Genomic DNA, 17254 nt, shown 5'->3' on the forward strand with positions numbered 1-17254 from the left:
TCCAGTTCTCTGCTGCCAATGACTGGAACGAACTACAAAAATCTCTGAAACTGGAAACACCTATCTCCCTCACTAGCTTTAAGCACCAGCTGTCAGAGCAGCTCATAGATTACTGCACCTGTACATAACCCATCTACAATTTAGCCCAAACAACTACCTCTTTACCTACTGTATTTATTTATTAATTTATTTTGCTCCTTTGCACCCCATTATTTCTGTCTCTACTTTGCACTTTCTTCCAATGCAAACCAACCATTCCAGTGTTTTTTTTAGTTTTTATTTTACTTGCTGTGTTGTACTCACTTCGCCTCCATGGCCTTTTTATATTTTTATTTATTTATACATATATCTGTTTGCCTTCACCTCCCTTATCTCACCTCACTTGCTCACATTGTATATAGACTTATTTTTATTTTATTTTTTTCACTGTATTATTGACTATATGTTTGTTTTTACTCCATGTGTAACTATGTGTTGTTGTATGTGTCGAACTGCTTTGCTTTATCTTGGCCAGGTCGCAATTGTAAATGAGAACGTGTTCTCAATTTGCCTACCTGGTTAAATAAAGGTTAAATAAAAAAAATAAAAAAATAAATAAAACTAACCATCCAGAAAGTCTGACCGCTCTACAACTGTGGCTGTATGACATGCCATACTCTTTTTGACCAGACGGCATCAGATACATGGCCTACACATACTAAGACAGAGGAGCGCTGTTTTGCTGTCTCAGATGCTTTGTCTGAGGTTGATGTGTCTTTCTGTCAATAATGTACAACTGCAGCCCACATTTCGGGGTGTTCCTGCATGAGGGCATTCCTGCATCTGCCACATTATGCACAGTACTGTTCACTATATGCCATGTATGCACATTAACACTGTCTATACTGCACAATCTGTTGTTGAGGTTGATGACCTAAAAACAAGTGGTCACACCTGCATCTGTTCTGGTGACACAGGAGTTTGAAGTGGAGGGAGTACAGGGCTTAGCATGTCCCTCAAGGAGGCTAAAAAAAGATTTTGACTTGGAAAAGTTGAATATTTTCAGGAGTCGGGTAATTGGTTAAGGGAGGAGGATTGGAGGGAAAGAGAGGAGGTTGAATAGACTGAGGGAGGCAGAGTATGGGTTTGTATCTGTTGAAGATAGCAATGACAAGGGAGAGGGTATGACGAGGAAGATTGGTATCAAGTTCAAACAGATTGGGCCGGACACCAGTTTGAGTTCTGGAGGTGAAATGAAAGGGGTAGAAGGTGTTGTGGAAGTTGGGTGGAAAAGATGGTGGGTGCTGTTGAGTCGGTGAAGGTAACCCTGAGTGGAGGTGTCTGGTGCGAGAGAGTCAGGTTTAGGTGGCCAGGGTCATTGTAGTGGAGAAGATGTTGTATGCAGAGGAAGTGGAGGGTGGATGAAGGGTGAGGGATTCTGAGAGGATCCCTGTGAATAGTGGATCTTTGCCAGAACAGAGGGATAGGCCAATGGGTGATATATGTTTCAGTGAGGTTGGCTTAGCATTCATAGCAATTGTTATCAGCTGTACCGCAGAGATGACACGTAAGTCATAGAAAATAGATGTTGTGGTGGCAGCTGCAGAGAAGAACTTGGGGGTACGGGATTCAATTTCAGAAGAGTTACAGGGTGTGTTGAGTAGTAGTGTCTCACCCTCTCGGGTCGTTGGCCTGGGGTAGGATAAGACAGGGTTAAAGTAGTGGAATAAGGTGATGGGTTTTAATGAGTGTAGGGTTAGTTAGTAGGGTCATTAAATATATATTTGTATGGATTTTTTCACGTTTCCCCTTATACCATTTTGTATAACAGAGTGTAATGGATTCATACAATAGTTCAGTAGAGGGCGATAATGCAACATATTGGATGCCAACCGTCTTTAAACCTCACCGAAGAAGAAGGAGAATGCACCTGTTCTTTTGTGATTGCTGCCCTGCCCACTATTTGACTGGAAGGAGAGCATATGCACAAATTTGTTTGTTCTGTTTCTTTGATAGTTTTTTTTCCAAATCTTGGGGGACAATTGTTGCTGCAACATGGTTTGGTTTCTGATTCTCATCTGTGTTGTCCAAGGTAGGACCAGTCATTTTGTTTTTGTGACATCCTGCTTTTGAGTGTTTTCCATTTGATGTAGGGCAGGTGAATCGGTTCTTCATGTTATGTAACATGTATTATGTTACCTTTGTGTATTTCAGTGGGCAGTGTTCCGATCACCAATTTCACAAATGCTACTACTTCAAATGCTACTATCCCTGCCACAGGTAGGCAGGCCTGCATTTGGGACCAGTCATTTTGTTAGGTGATAGGCTGAAAGCTAGGCCTGTTATCTGTTTTCCATGTTTTTATTTAATGTAGGCCAGCTGTACTGCAAAACTGTTATTGTACTGTTCCACTTTGTAATATTTTATTTCTGTGTTTCAGTGGACAATTCTAAAAACCCCATCAACAATTCTACAAATGTGACTTTCTCTGCCACAGGTAGGCCTATACTGTGATTTTGAAGTCGGCCTCCCGGGTGGAGCAGTGGTCTAGGGCACTGCATCGCAGTGCTAGCTGCGCCACCAGAGTCTCTGGGTTCGCGCCCAGGCTGGGCTGGGTTCGCGCCCAGGCTCTGTCGCAACCGGGAGGTCCATGTGGCGACGCACAATTGGCATAGCGTCGTCCGGGTTAGGGAGGGTTTGGCCGGTAGGGATATCCTTGTTTCAGTATGTAAAATGTAATAAAATGTATGCACTCTACTGTAAGACGCTCTGGATAAGAGCGTCTGCTAAATGACTAAAATGTAAATAAAATGTAATATTTTGTTTCAGTGGACAATTCTAAAAACCCCATCAACAATTCTACAAATGTGACTTCCTCTGCCACAGGTAGGCCTATACTGTGATTTTCAAGTCAGTCACTTGGGATGATGGGGTCCAAAGAAACAATTCAATCTGTTGTCTTCAAGTTTATGGCTTGTCTATCAATAAACATAATGATATTACAAAATGAGTTTGTTCACAATTCCTTTTAGGTTCTACTGCCTCAATGGGGACACGCCACAGACAAAATGATTGGGTTAAAACGCCTGAAACTAGAGAAGGTAACGCATTCATTAGATGAAGCGCACAATCCTGGACCTCTACCATGAGGTCTGGACTTTAATGGCACTGGAGGTAGTGACTTGTAACTAGTACATGTCAGTGTGGTTGTTTCAGACCCTCTCTCTCTGTTACAGAGGACTTACAGTTTGACCTTGCTATCACGGAGGGAGACATTCTGGTTTCGGTGAGTCTAGTATCCTTGCTTTCTGTCCTGTTACTGCATCTTTTAGGCTGATGAATCAGATTGATACCACCTTCTGGTATACACAGTCTGAAGCTAATGACTGCAAAATCATTCAAGCCAGATTGTTGAACAGAATTACATTTGAACTTGCTCTACCGGTTGTCCATGGTGTTGGTCCTTCAGATGGTTGAACTTTGAGCCAATATATACATAGGAAAATATACAATGCAGGAGTACTAACTGAAGTGCCAGGCGATAGAAATTTCAACTTCAGTACCGCCACTCTAAAAAGTTGTGTTAACAGTACTTTCCTGTGGATATTTTTAACCATCTGAAGGATCAATACCACGGACCACCAGTAGAGTAAGTTTCAATGTCCTTTCATTCAACATTCTGTCTTGTAAAGAAACCTTAAACGATTTTGCAGTCATTAGTTTCAGTCTGTGTATACCAGAAGCTGGTACAGTGCCTTCCGAAAGCATCATACCCCTTGACTTATTTCACATTTTGTGACAGTCTGAATTCAAAATGGATAAAATACAAATTCAAACCCATCTACACAAAATACCCCATAATGACAGTGAAAATGTTTTAGAAATGTTTGCTAGTTTATTGAAAATGAAATGCAGAAATATCTCAACTATTCGCATCCCAGAGTGAATACTTTGTAGAAGCACCTTTGGCAGCGATTACAGCTGTGAGTCTCTCTGGGTAAGTCTAAGAGCTTTCCACATCTGGATTGTGTAACTTCTCAAAATTATTCAAGCTGTCAAATTGGTTGTTGATCACTACTAAACAACCATGTTCAGGTCTTGCCGTAGATTTGTCAATACTGTAACTCTGCCACTCGGGAACATTCTGTCTTCATGGTAAGCAACTCCAGTGCAGATTTGCCCTTGTGTTTTAGATTATTGTCCTGCAGAAAGGTGAATTATGCTCCCAGTGTCTGGTAGAAAGCAGACCTAAGCCAGGATTTCCTCTAGGATCTTGCTTGTGCTTAGCTCATTCCGTTTCTTTTTTTATCCTGAAACTCCCCAGTCCACAACGATTACAAGCATACCCATAACATGATAGATCCACCACTATGCTTGAAAATATGAAGTGGTACTCAGTAATCTTTTGGATTCGCCTGTCATTACACTTTGTATTCAGGACAAAAAGATAATTTCTTTGCCACATTTTCTGCAGTATTACTTTAGTGCCTTGATGCCATCAGGATGCATGTTTTGGAATAATTTTATTCTGTACAGAATTCCTTTTCACTGTCAATCAGGTTAGTATTGTAGAGTAACTAAAATGTTGTTCCATTCTCAGTTTTCTCCTATCACAGCCATTAAAGGCTAACTGTTTTAAAGTCACCATTGGGCTCATGGTGAAATCCCTGAGCGGTTTCCTTCTTCTCTGGCAACTGACTTCGGAAAGACACCTGTATCTTTGTATGGACTGGGTGTATTGAAACACCATCCAAAGTGTAATTATTAACTTCACCACGCTCGAAGGGATATTCAATGTCTGCTTTTTACCCATCTACCAATAGGTGCCTTATGCAAGTTATTTGAAAACCAATAGGTTGCTGTAGTTAAATATGTTTGAAATTCACTGCTTGTTCAAGACCTTACAGATAATTGTCTGTGTGGGCTACAGAGATGAGGTAGTCATTCAAAATTCATGTTTAACACTATTGCACAGTGTCATGCAAATAATAGATTTATTGTGTGACGACAATCTCAATTTAAATCGTAGTGGGCGTTGCCAATGGCACGGTTTTAGTTTATTTTTGGTGATTTTATTTTTCTTCTAAAGGATCTTAAAATATATATAGTTTACAAAACATTAGGAACACCTAATATTGAGTTGCACCCCCTTTGCCCTCAGAGAAGCCTCAATTTCAGGGCATGGACTCTACAAGGTGTCAAGCATTCCACAGGAATGCTGGCCCCATGATTTCCTCAATGCTTGCCACCATTGTGCCCAGTTGGCTGGTAGTGGATCTCTAATCCGAAATAGCTCGTTCCATCTCATCCCACAGATGCTTCATTGGATTGAGATCTGGTGACTGGGCAGGCCACTGCACTAAGCTGAATTCACTGTAATCTTTGTGGAACCATTCCTGGACAATCCTAGTCTTGTGGCATGGGGCATTATCCTGCTAAAAAAAATCAATTCACAGATGGATACACTGCTGCCATGAAGGGATGCACCTGATTTTCAATTATGTTCAGACATTCAAACGTTATCATGGGGCCCAACGTGTGCCATAAAAAGGCACCCCACAGCATCACACCACCTCTACCACTCACCAGCCTGCAATGATGACAAATATCATGATGGATGCATGTGGTTTTTTTCATACCCTAGTCCTCCCATCAGCGTGAAATTGCAAAAATAACTGGATTCATCAGACCAGACGTTTTTCCAATTCTCCTGTGTCCAGTGTTTCATTAGTCCACTGCAACAATTTTTTTTGCTGAAAGAAGTGGAACTCTGTAAGGTTGTCGGCTGCCATACCCCATTTGTGTCAAGGTTCTACGAGTTGAGCATTTTTTGGGTCTTTGGGGACAAATGTTTTACTGGACTGTCAATTGACTATAACTGTAGCCCGTCTGTTGCTCTGCACAATTCGTGTCACCCATTTTCGACCACTGGATTGCCATTGGCTGGATGTCCTTTGGGTGGTGGACCATTCTTCACACACGGGAAACTGAGTGTGAAATAGCCAGCAACGTTGCAGTTCTTGACACACTCAAACTGGTGAGCCTGGTACCTACCATACCCTGATCAAAGGTCCTTAAATATTTTGTCCTGCCCATTCACCCTCTGAATGGCATATATACATGATCCATGTCGCAAGGCTTAACAATCCTCCTTTAACCGGTCTCTTCATATACACTGATTGAACAGGTGACCTCAATAAGTATCATAGCATTCACCTGGTCAGTCTGTCATGGAAAGTACACTGTATATTTCTCCAATCTTTTTTTTTCTTCTACATACTTAGTCTGGTTTTAGTCATTTAAGTTAACACTGAAATAGTTTTACTATTTTAGAATTTAAAAACATTCATAGGGGAAATGCAGAAATAACAATTTAATTAATCTGAGGCCTATACTCTCTAGCGACAGCTGGATTTAAGACTAGGTGTTTTGTCCTACAGGAAGACCGATTAGCTGTGAAGTCACTTTGGCCTGAGAATGAAGGCGTCACTTCTATCCCCTACAAGATCAACGATTATCTGGGTGAGTGTCGAATACAGTAGGAGAGATGAACACTGTAACACTAGATGTTTTCTAATATAGTGAGAATGATATGCACCGTCTAATGGTAGATTGTCTCTGATCCACACAGTGGACAGAAAGGAAACTATACTAGCAGCGTTCAAGATGATTTCAGACCAGACGTGTATCCTCTTCCACGAATACACCAATGAGATGAACTACATCGAGTTCATCTCTGGGACAGGGTGAGTCCAAAGTGGGCACATGAACACATTCTCTCCTTCCCAGCAGTTTACAGTTAACTCACAACCTCTCCTTCCTTTTCCTGTGTTCAATCCTTTTTTTTCTCTCTTCCTGTCATATCCCCTCTTTCTCCTCCATTTCTCTCCTCCCGCTTCTCTCACCTTTATCTTTCTTCACTTAACTCTAGCTGTGCGTCGTATGTAGGTTTTCAGGGCGGGGCCCAGTCTCTGTACTTCGGTAGAGCCTGTAGCGTGGGGAACCTGTGTCATGAGCTGATGCATGCACTGGGCCTGCACCACGAGCACACACGGCCAGACCGTGACCAATACGTCACCATACAGTGGGACAATGTGGTCCCAGGTAACTCACAACATACTAAACCACCTCACGGGCATTGCATGTGGATCAGGGGCAGGGCTGGTCAATTTGTCCCATGGAAGAGCTGCAGTGTGCAGGCTTTTGTACCAGCCCAACACTAACATACCAGATTCAGCTTTTTGTGGTCTGGAGTGAAGACTGTATAGAATAACTATTGACATTTAGTATTTTATTAGGTACTGCCTAAGCAGCAGCTACTCTTCCTGGGGTCCACACAACATGAAACGCTATATAACATTTAATAGACAGTACAGCACAAGGACAGAACAACATTAGTTTAAAATAAGTATAGTCTTTCATACATTTATGCCTTAATGTTCCATTTATCATGTACTTATTAAAACGGAAATACTGCAGCCATTCATTCCCCCATCCATTGCAACCCTTTTCTCTACTGTTGAAATGTCTTTGTCTAAGCAGGTCCTGATAGCCTAATATCATAGCAGCCTTGAATCCTGACATCCTAATCTCACAGCACCAGTTCTGTAAACACCAGAGAGAATCTTACACCAGTAACCATCAGTGTTCTTCAGTTTGAGACCAATACTATGCAGAACTATGGATTTTATACACATTTCCAATGATGTAGAATTTAACTGAATTTGTTAACTCCTGCGAATTTCCCCTGGCGTGACTGCAGCAACCTTGTTCACTAAATTTACCTGCCGCGAATAACTCTACATTGTCATCTACAGTTGCCACCCGTAATGGGTATCCTGGGATAACATGTAAGCTCGTTTTTGAGGGCAGTTTTGTTACATTACCACCCGCAATGGGTTTCATTAGGTAAGATTACAGGATTCAAGGCATGAATATTTAGTTTCCTCCTGCTAGAGGTTCAACTTAATGGTTTCCATCTCAACTTGTCTACATTTCCATTTTCATTCCCTTATCACATTCACACCCAGCAGTGTCCACCAGTCACATCTGCCTCTTGTAACTCTTTTAACTTCCAGGAAAAGAAGATAACTTTAAGGTGAAGAAAGGAGACACTCAGGACCTGCCCTATGACTACGACTCCATAATGCACTACGGAACGTCAGTCACACTCCTCTCCTCCTTATTCCCACTAAAGTCCTAATTTTACTCACCTTGTTTTTAAACTGCTGGCAATAAGTAAATATTAGTTTTACTGGGCCTGTGTACAGTATCCAGTAACATTTCCCGGTGCGTACCAAATGGTTCCCTATTTAGGTCACTTTTGTACCTGGGCTCTGGTCAAACTATGTGCACTATATTGGGAATAGGGTGGCATTGTGACGCAGTCCTTGTGTTAAAGTAGCAAGTCCTCTAATCCCCCATTGTTGGGTTTCTCCTGGCAGATACTACTTCTCATCAAACCGGAACCCCACTATTGGCTCCAAGAAGAGTGGAGTCCAGATTGGACAGAGAAATCACCTGAGCCCCCTGGACGTGACACGCCTTAACAAACTCTATCAATGTGGTAAAGACATGCACACACAGAGACAGGAAAAATATCAGAGTTGGGCTGCCTTTTTAAATGCAGTCATTCTCGTGCTGTATTCTAACCGTGTTCATGTCCTGTCTTTCACAGAATAACAATGCACAGTTTAGCATTTATTACACCATCGAAGATTTCAACACCGCTGCTGTCGACTGAAGATTCCAACACAAATGGCACTGACATTTTAACTTCTCAACAATGAATAAGTTGAACTAGTCCCTTAAAGCTTTCTGATGTATTATACGTGTGTTCAGCAGCAGGCAGTAGTTTAATTTGTCCTGTGTGCTCTTGCTGCCTTGAATTAGGCCTATTCCACTGCACTTGTCTTGGAAATGAATAAAATGACCTAGACTGAAAAGAATCCAGTCAGTGTGATGTTTCTTGCAGTGTTCTATTTCATTCTATAATGGACCTTCTCAGCTATGCTCATCATACATCCCAAGGTGGGATCAGAGATGAAGTAGATCTAGCACAGCAGGAGAGACGACTTAAAATAATGGTGATTAAGGTATAAAACTTGGCTGACTAGCTAGGCAACAAATGATTTAAAAACGATGACGCTGTAACACAGGACTTAGACAGCAGGGATCATAGACTCACCAAAATCAGAATGTTGCCCTCTGGAAGGGTGTACTACGAAACAGGTTTGAGTTGACGAGAACTTCGGTAAACTCTTGAGCTCAATTCAGGATAACCGGTACCATGAATGTGGCCTACCTTTTAGCATGGAATACTTAACAAATATACATAAAGATGTATACACACACTACCGTTCAAAAGTTTGTGGTCACTTAGAAATATCCTTGTTTTTGACAGCCTTTTTTGTCCATTAAAATTAAGTGATCAGAAATAGTGTAGACAATGTTGTAAATAACTATTGTGGTTGGAAAGGGCAGGTTTTTAGTGGAATATCTACAGTTGAAGTCGGAAGTTTACATACGCCTTAGCCAAATACATTTAAACTCTGTTTTAAACAATTCCTGACATTTAATCCTAGTAAAAATTCCTTGTCTTAGGTTAGTTAGGATCAGTGTGACAGGTTAAAGGAAATACTAATAGCCTGTTATACATTAAAAAGTATTAGTAAATTCATAGTATGTGAGGATCTTAAAACATCTAAGGTTAAGAAGATCATGCATTCAGTATTAGTTGATAGATTGATAACATTTATTTAATTGTGTTAAAATCCGTCAAGGGTACGGATTGTGAGGAATGTGTAAACGTTATGTTGATTACTTTATGTTGTCGTGGGTAAAAGTGTTAATCTGTGATCTACTAAATGCTCTTAATCTATGAGCCTGAGATCGATTGCTCTGGTCTCCAGTTCACGGAGAATTCGCGGTCTTTTTCTCATTGCACTAAAAGTTCTCAATGAGTAAACATTAACCTATCACTCTTGTGAATCTTTTAAAAAAAAACATTTTTTAGTGGTGGATCAGCTTAATATTGCGGAAAGAATGTTGCTTCCAATGTAATTGTCTATCATTTCCAATCCCCCATATTTTTTGGGGTAAATATATATATCCATACACGTATGCATACATATACACATATATACTGTAACGACCGCGCTTATAAACCCAGGGTCGTTACAATACATACACATACCTATATAGACATACATACTTTTTTAAAGAATATACCTTTATTATTATTCCCCGCAAACCCTACCACCGATCCCCCAATTGGAGTAAACTGATAAACATTTCTGTTTTTACCTTCAATTTATACATCTTATACACATTTTACAGACACAGTCTACTTTATAATAGTTCTCTCTTGTTTGTTCTTAGTCCTTCCTCGATTTCTGTTGTCCATCCAGTTTGATTTCCATTTGTAACTGTGCTATTTCACAAAAGCTCCGCCCCTATACACATTTCACAGATCCCGTATGCCCTACATTGTTTATCTTGTTATTAGTCCCACCCTTCAGCTCCACTCAACCCTTCCCATCTATCTTCCAACATCATCCATTTCGGATTTTTATTTGCCATATATTTTTCAACTGTGCTGTGATGCTTCACAAAAGATTTGAATCTTCCTATTCTCATAGCTTCCACGGATTGTAAATTAAAAATAAACATTTTTGCTAAAATAATTATTATATTATTGATTGATTGACTATGGCTTTTCAAATCCCCCAGTATTGCTATCTGTAGCGTTAGTTCTACGCAAATGTTGCAATTCTTCAGCCATTCCTGGACCTGTGACCAAAAACGAGCTACATACGGACAATACCAAAATAAATGATCTAATGACTCTGCCTCCTCACAGCAGAATCTGCAGACCTGGGAAGATTGAATCCCCCATATATATAACATTCTATTAGTTGCAAGAATTTTGTACAGTAATTTAAATTGAAAAATTCGAAGTTTTGAATCCGGCGTTGTTTTGCGTATCAATTCATAAACCATGTGCCATGGAATGGGTACATCGAAAATCTCTTCCCAACTATTTTGCAATTTATATGGCACAGCTGTCAGTTTTTTGGTCCTTAAATTAAATTGGTATATGTTTTTATTTATCACACTTTCCTTGAACCATTTATGTTCTTTAATATAGGGCCGACATACAAGTTCCTTACTTTTTTCCCCTTCTAATTGCCCTTTCCATTTTTGTGGTAATGCTGCAATTAATTGGTTGTAATTTTGGGTCGAGCAGACATTTCCATATGTCTGTGTTAGCTGCATGTGTGACATTACTCCACCAGTCCTATTTATGATATCATTCACAAAAATTATACCTTTTTTAAACATTTCTTCGATAAATACAGTTTTTTTATCAATTACTATATTTGAATTTAACCACAATATTTGTTGTACTATTTGTTCCGTCCTTTCAGGTGGATTAAACTGAAATTGCAACCAACTTTCTAAGGCTTGTTTAAAAAATAAAGATATTTTGGAGATTATTTCCTTTTCAAACAACCGAAAGTGAGCAGGTGTAATCTGAATAAAGGGAAAAAGGCCCTTCTTGAACATAGGATGAGACATTCGTACCAATTTACTAGAGAACCAGTTTGGATTTAAGTATAACTTTTGTATGACTGATGCCTTTAGTGAGAGGTCTAATGCTTTAATATTTAATAATTTCTGCCTTCCGAATTCATATTCGTTATATAAATAGGCCCTTTTAATTTTATCTGGCTTGCCGTTCCAAATAAAATGGAATATTTTTTGTTCATATAATTTAAAAAGCAGGTCACTAGGTGTAGGCAAAACCATAAGCAAATAGGTAAACTGTGATATGATTAAAGAGTTTATCAGGGTGATTTTCCCACAAATAGACAGGTATTTTCCTTTCCATGGTAGCAAGATCTTATCTATTTTTGCTAACTTTCCATAAAAATTTATTGGAGTGAGATCATTTCTTTCTTTTGGGATTTGTATACCGAGTATGTCCACCTCTCCGTCAGACCATTTAATTGGTAAACTACATAGCAATGTAAAATGTGTATTTTTCAGTGATCCAATACGTAATATGGTACATTTATCATAATTTGGTTTTAATCCAGAGAGGATAGCAAATGTATCTAGATCCTCTAAGAGGCCGTGGAGAGACTCTAGTTGTGGTTTTAAAAGAAAACATGAATCATCAGCGTACAATGACACCTTAGTTTTTAGGCCCTGAATTTCTAATCCCTTAATATTAATGTTTGATCTAATTTTAACAGCTAACATTTCGATGGCAATAATAAATAGATATGCCGATAGTGGACAACCTTGATTTACTCCTCTAGATAGTTTAAAACTTTCTGAGATGTAGCCATTATTTACTATTTTACACCTAGGGTTACTATACATAATTTTAACCTATTTTATAAGAGATTCCCCAAAATTGAAATATTCTAGGCATTTATATATAAACTCCAGTCGTACTTTATCAAAAGCCTTTTCAAAATCAGCTATGAAAACCATGCCTGGTGTCCCCGATATTTCATAGTGTTCTATTGTTTCCAGTACTTGCCTTGTATTATCTCCAATGTATCGTCCATGTAAAAAACCTGTCTGATTAGGATGAATAATATCTGACAAAACTTTTTTTATTCTATGCGCCAAGCATTTTGCTAGGATTTTTGCATCACAACACTGAAGTGTAAGAGGTCTCCAATTTTTTTAATGGACTGGATCTTTATATATACCACTTGGGTCCTGTTTCAGTAATAATGATATCACACCTTCTTGTTGCGTGTCTGATAATCTATAATTTATATAGGAGTGGTTAAAACAAGCTAATAATGGTCCTTTGAGTATATCAAAAAAAAAATGGTATACTTGTATACCACTGGTATGCCATCCAGCCCTGGAGTTTTCCCATCCTTAAAGGGCCCAATTGCATCAAGTAGTTCCTCCTCTGTAATTAGGCCTTCACATGAGTCTTTCTGTACAGATGTTAATTTTACATTATTATTAGGAAAAAAATCCATACAAATAGTTTCAGTTAGTGGAGATGGAGGAGCCTGAAATGAAAACATATTCTTAAAGTACTTTACTTTCTCTTTCAAAATATCATTTGGTGAATCATGCGTGACTCCATCATTTGTAACAAGTTTTAATACGTTTTTTTTGGTAGCATTTCTATATTGAAGATTGAAAAAGAATTTGGTGCATTTTTCCCCATATTCCATCCAGTTCGCTTTATTTTCATAATATATTACACTGGATCTTTCTTGAATAAGTTCCTCCATTTCTTTTTGTTTTTCCTCTAACTTATTCTGTGCCTCTATGGTACCATTTTTATTGTTATCTAACTGTACTGTTAGTCCTTCAATTTCCTTTGTTAATATGGACTCTTTTGATCTAAATTGCTTTTGTTTTATAGATGAGTACTGAATTGCATGGCCTCTAAAGGCACACTTAAAAGTGTCCCATACAATATGGGGATCTGCTGTACCTATGTTATGTCTAAAAAAGTCAGTTATAAATTCTTCTGTCCTAGTTCTAAACAATTTATCATCTAGTAGGCTTTGATTAAATTTCCAATATCCTCGCCCACGTGGAAATTCTGTAAGAGTAATATATATGCCAATTATGTGATGGTCCGACCGCATTCTGTCCCCTATCAAACACTTTTTAACTTTTGGTGCCAGAGAGAATGATATAAGAAAGTAGTCAAGGCGACTAGCTTGATTAAGCCTCCGCCATGTATATCTCACTAGGTCAGGGTATTTAAGTCTCCATATATCCACTAATTCCAATATATCCATGACATTCCTGATTTCCTTAAGTGCCTGAGGGTGATAGTTTGTAGTGTGATTTCCTTTCCGGTCCATAGAGGTATTTAAGACCATATTAAAATCTCCCACTATAATAATAGAGTCTAGTGTTGCTTGTAGAGTTGATACATTCTTATATATATTGTCAAAGAAGCTTGGATCATCATTATTCAGACCGTATAGGTTAATAAGCCATATCTGTTTATTGTCCAATAACATATTTAAAATAATCCATCTACCTTGAGGATCTGTTTGGACAAGTTGCACAATTTTTCCACAAAACTTCATCTAAAACTGTTGAATGGGTTTCCTGTAAACAATAGATATTATAATCCTTCTCTTTTAGCCAGGTAAATACTGATCGTCTTTTCTTATTATCTGCTAAGCCATTACAATTGTAACTGGCTATACTTATTTCACCACTTACCATAATGAGACACACCTTTCAATTATTTTTATCAAAATATATGTTTGTAAACGTCCTATTAAAAAGTAACATAATGATTGAGTGTCTATATAGTTGTACCATGATATTTGCATTTCTACTAAGTAAACCTCCAATTGGTCCCAACTATTCCACCCGCTAAAAGCCCTCATCTCGAGTTGGGTTGTCATCCCAATGCCCGGCAGACCACCCTCGACCCCCTGTATCCCATAGCCCTGGACCGACTGGGATCCATCCTTTGAAAAGAGCACACAGTGCCATTTACCGAATTGAAGTAGATCCATTGCCAAATGCATTTCCATCGCCCTCACCTCGATTTTTATTATATATTGCTGTGGATCATCCTCCATAGTCCCTAACATCTTTTACTTCTTCCTTCGCAACAGTTGTGGGATACACACATACACCCACACACATTCAGCCCTTACCCCCACACAACCATAAGCTCACTTTCTCAACAATTGCACCATCCCAGAGCCCAACTCAAGATAGGTCATGATTTACAAATGTACTTGCAGTTGCAGCTGCATGAGAAGGCCTGCAAGACTGCGCAAAAAATGAGCATAAATGTAGAGATGTATTTACCATTGTCACATCCTAGATGATGGAGGTCAAATGTACACCTTCTTCCTGAAACACCCACAATACGCTCATCCGTCATGACTATGTTCCCAAGCATCTCCATGCAGTCCGACTTTGATTTCGTGCCACCAGGGCTACAATAATATACCCCCTCTCTGAATGTCCGAGTGTGACCCCCTCCCCATGGGTTACTGCAGCCAGTGTTGCCAGCACTGCCACTGCCTGGGTGGGGGCACCCCACCGGAATCCCCACCGGCTAGGTACAAGGTCGTCAAGGTTCTCATTAGCAGCTTTGAGAATTTCCTTGTTTATTATGCTCTCCCTTTAGGGGGCTTTGGCTTTGCAGGACCAACCCTGCCAAGCAGGCTCAGAATCTTGAGGGGGCAGTGCTGCTCTTGGTCTCTGACCTCATTTTAGCTGCATACAGACAGCATGCACATAAAACAGTTAGGGACTTCTCCTTAGTATCTGGGCCATTCATGTGGGTGTCTAGGGTATAGGGCCATGGACCGTACCATTAAAATAGGACAATAAATAATTAGATATCATTTATTTTAAAAATGTAGTTCCCCATGATAGGACAATAAATAAATAAGACGTATAATTCATTATAAAAGTATATCCATCATCTGAACAACATTGAAAGCCCTCATACCCGGCTCACAGCAATACATTGGCTCTGGGATATGCAACCATTTCATTACTCACTCTCGTGATTCTTTCTCCCCTTTTTCAGGTACGTTATTGATGATAAAGAGTAATTTAAATGTAATAACTCGCTAACATGTCAAGAGTGTTTAAGGTTTGTCTTAGTAACATATTGATGGAAGTTAAGTTTGCAGAGAGAAATATGAGCCCTGCTCGGTTGCAGCGAAGAATAGCTTCGTACTGCTAGGTACTGCTACGTAGCTGCCATTTCATGTCGATTGTGATTGAACATGTGCGTTGTTAATAAGATATTTTGCGGCATTATTTGTGTAATGGTTTTTCAAACACTTTATTGCCTGTTGATAAATTGAGTTATGGTTTACTGAGTTAAAGCTTTGTGCTTGACAGTTATATTGAAAATAGTATTTGTTTCAGTGATGTACAGTGTATACTGTTGTGACTTGAATAAGCCTTGTACCCTACAAAACTATCTATTTCCTGTAGATCTGTTATTCTGTAAAATGTGTTACTTATGTAAAATGATTGCACTAAAAGTTTTAATGAGTAAACATTCTGTATCACACTCGTGATTCTTTCTCCCCTTTTTCAGGGGTGTAACATCACCACTATAGTTCACATTCTTAAACTGTCAGAATAATCAAGATTTATTTCAGTTATATTTCTTTCACGTTCCCAGTGGGTCAGAAGTTTACATACACTCAATTAGTATTTGGTAGCATTGCCTTGAAATTGTTTAACTTGGGTCAAACATTTCGGGTAGCCTTCCACAAGCTTCCCACAATAAGTTGGGTGAATTTTGGCCCATTCCTCCTGACAGAACTGTTGGAACTGAGTCAGGTTTGTAGGCCTACTTGCTCGCACATGCTTTCTCAGTTCTGCCCACAGATTTTCTATAGGATTGAAGTCAGGGCTTTGTGATGGCCAGTCCAATACCTTGGACTGCCATTTTGCCACAACTTTGGAAGTATGCTTGGGGTCATTGTCCATTTGGAAGACCCATTTGCGACCAAGTTTTAACATCCTGACTGATGTCTTGATGTTTCTTCAATATATCCACATACTTTTCCTTACTCATGCAGCCATCTAATTTGTGAAGTTCACCAGTCTCTCCTGCAGCCAAGCACCCCCACAACATGATGCTGCAACCCCCGTGCTGCACGGTTGGGATGGTGTTCTTTGGCTTGCAAGCCTCCCCCTCTTTCCTCCAAACAGTTTAATTTGTATTTCATCAGAGCAGAAGACAATTCTTTAAAAAGTACCGTCTTTGTCCCCATGTGCAATTGCAGTCTGGCTTTTTTATGGCGGTTTTGGAGCAGTGGCTTCTTCCTTGCTGAGCAGCCTTTCAGGTTATGTTGATATAGGACTCGTTTTACTGTGGATATAGATACTTTGTAAATGTTTCTAACAGCATTTTCACATGGTCCTTTGCTGCTGTTCTGTGATTGATTTGCACACCAAAGTACACTTATCTCTAGGAGACAGAACACTTCTCCTTCCTGAGCAGTAATTTATGGTTATCCAAGGAAGGAGTACCAGAGGAAGGAGTGCCTACTACTGGCCCTCCAACACCACTTCCAGCAGCATCTGGTCTCCCATCCAGGAACTGACCAGGACCAACCCTGCTGAGCTTCAGAAGCAAGCCAGCAGTGGTATGCAGGGTGGTATGCTGCTTGCTGTAAGTAGGCCTTGGTATGAAGGCTGTGTGGTCCCATGGTGTTTGTACTTGCATACTATTGCTTGTACAGATGAACGTGGTACATTCAGGCATTTGGAAATT

At 39.5% G+C, this 17254-nt stretch overlaps 1 protein-coding gene across 3 annotated transcripts; it reads left to right on the forward strand.

Annotated features, from left to right (window-relative positions):
* Positions 1-1810: 1810 nt before the first annotated feature.
* Positions 1811-8915, forward strand: LOC129836061 (astacin-like metalloprotease toxin 5). 3 transcript variants are annotated; one of them, XM_055901812.1, is made up of 12 exons: positions 1852-2071; positions 2194-2259; positions 2420-2476; positions 2809-2865; positions 3012-3080; positions 3216-3265; positions 6420-6501; positions 6611-6725; positions 6911-7083; positions 8058-8139; positions 8424-8545; positions 8657-8915. In XM_055901812.1, the coding sequence occupies exons 1-12, from the start codon at positions 2035-2037 to the stop codon at positions 8659-8661; spliced, it is 915 nt and encodes a 304-aa protein (XP_055757787.1). In that variant the 5' UTR covers positions 1852-2034; the 3' UTR covers positions 8662-8915. The 3 variants fall into 3 exon arrangements, with proteins under 3 accessions (XP_055757789.1, XP_055757787.1, XP_055757788.1); XM_055901813.1 differs by lacking the exon at positions 2809-2865 and having other exon boundaries at positions 1858-2071; XM_055901814.1 differs by lacking the exons at positions 8058-8139; positions 8657-8915 and having other exon boundaries at positions 1811-2071.
* The last annotated feature ends 8339 nt before the right edge of the window (positions 8916-17254 follow it).

The sequence above is a fragment of the Salvelinus fontinalis genome, chromosome 37 (assembly GCF_029448725.1).
Source record: "Salvelinus fontinalis isolate EN_2023a chromosome 37, ASM2944872v1, whole genome shotgun sequence".
Lineage (NCBI taxonomy): Eukaryota > Metazoa > Chordata > Actinopteri > Salmoniformes > Salmonidae > Salvelinus > Salvelinus fontinalis.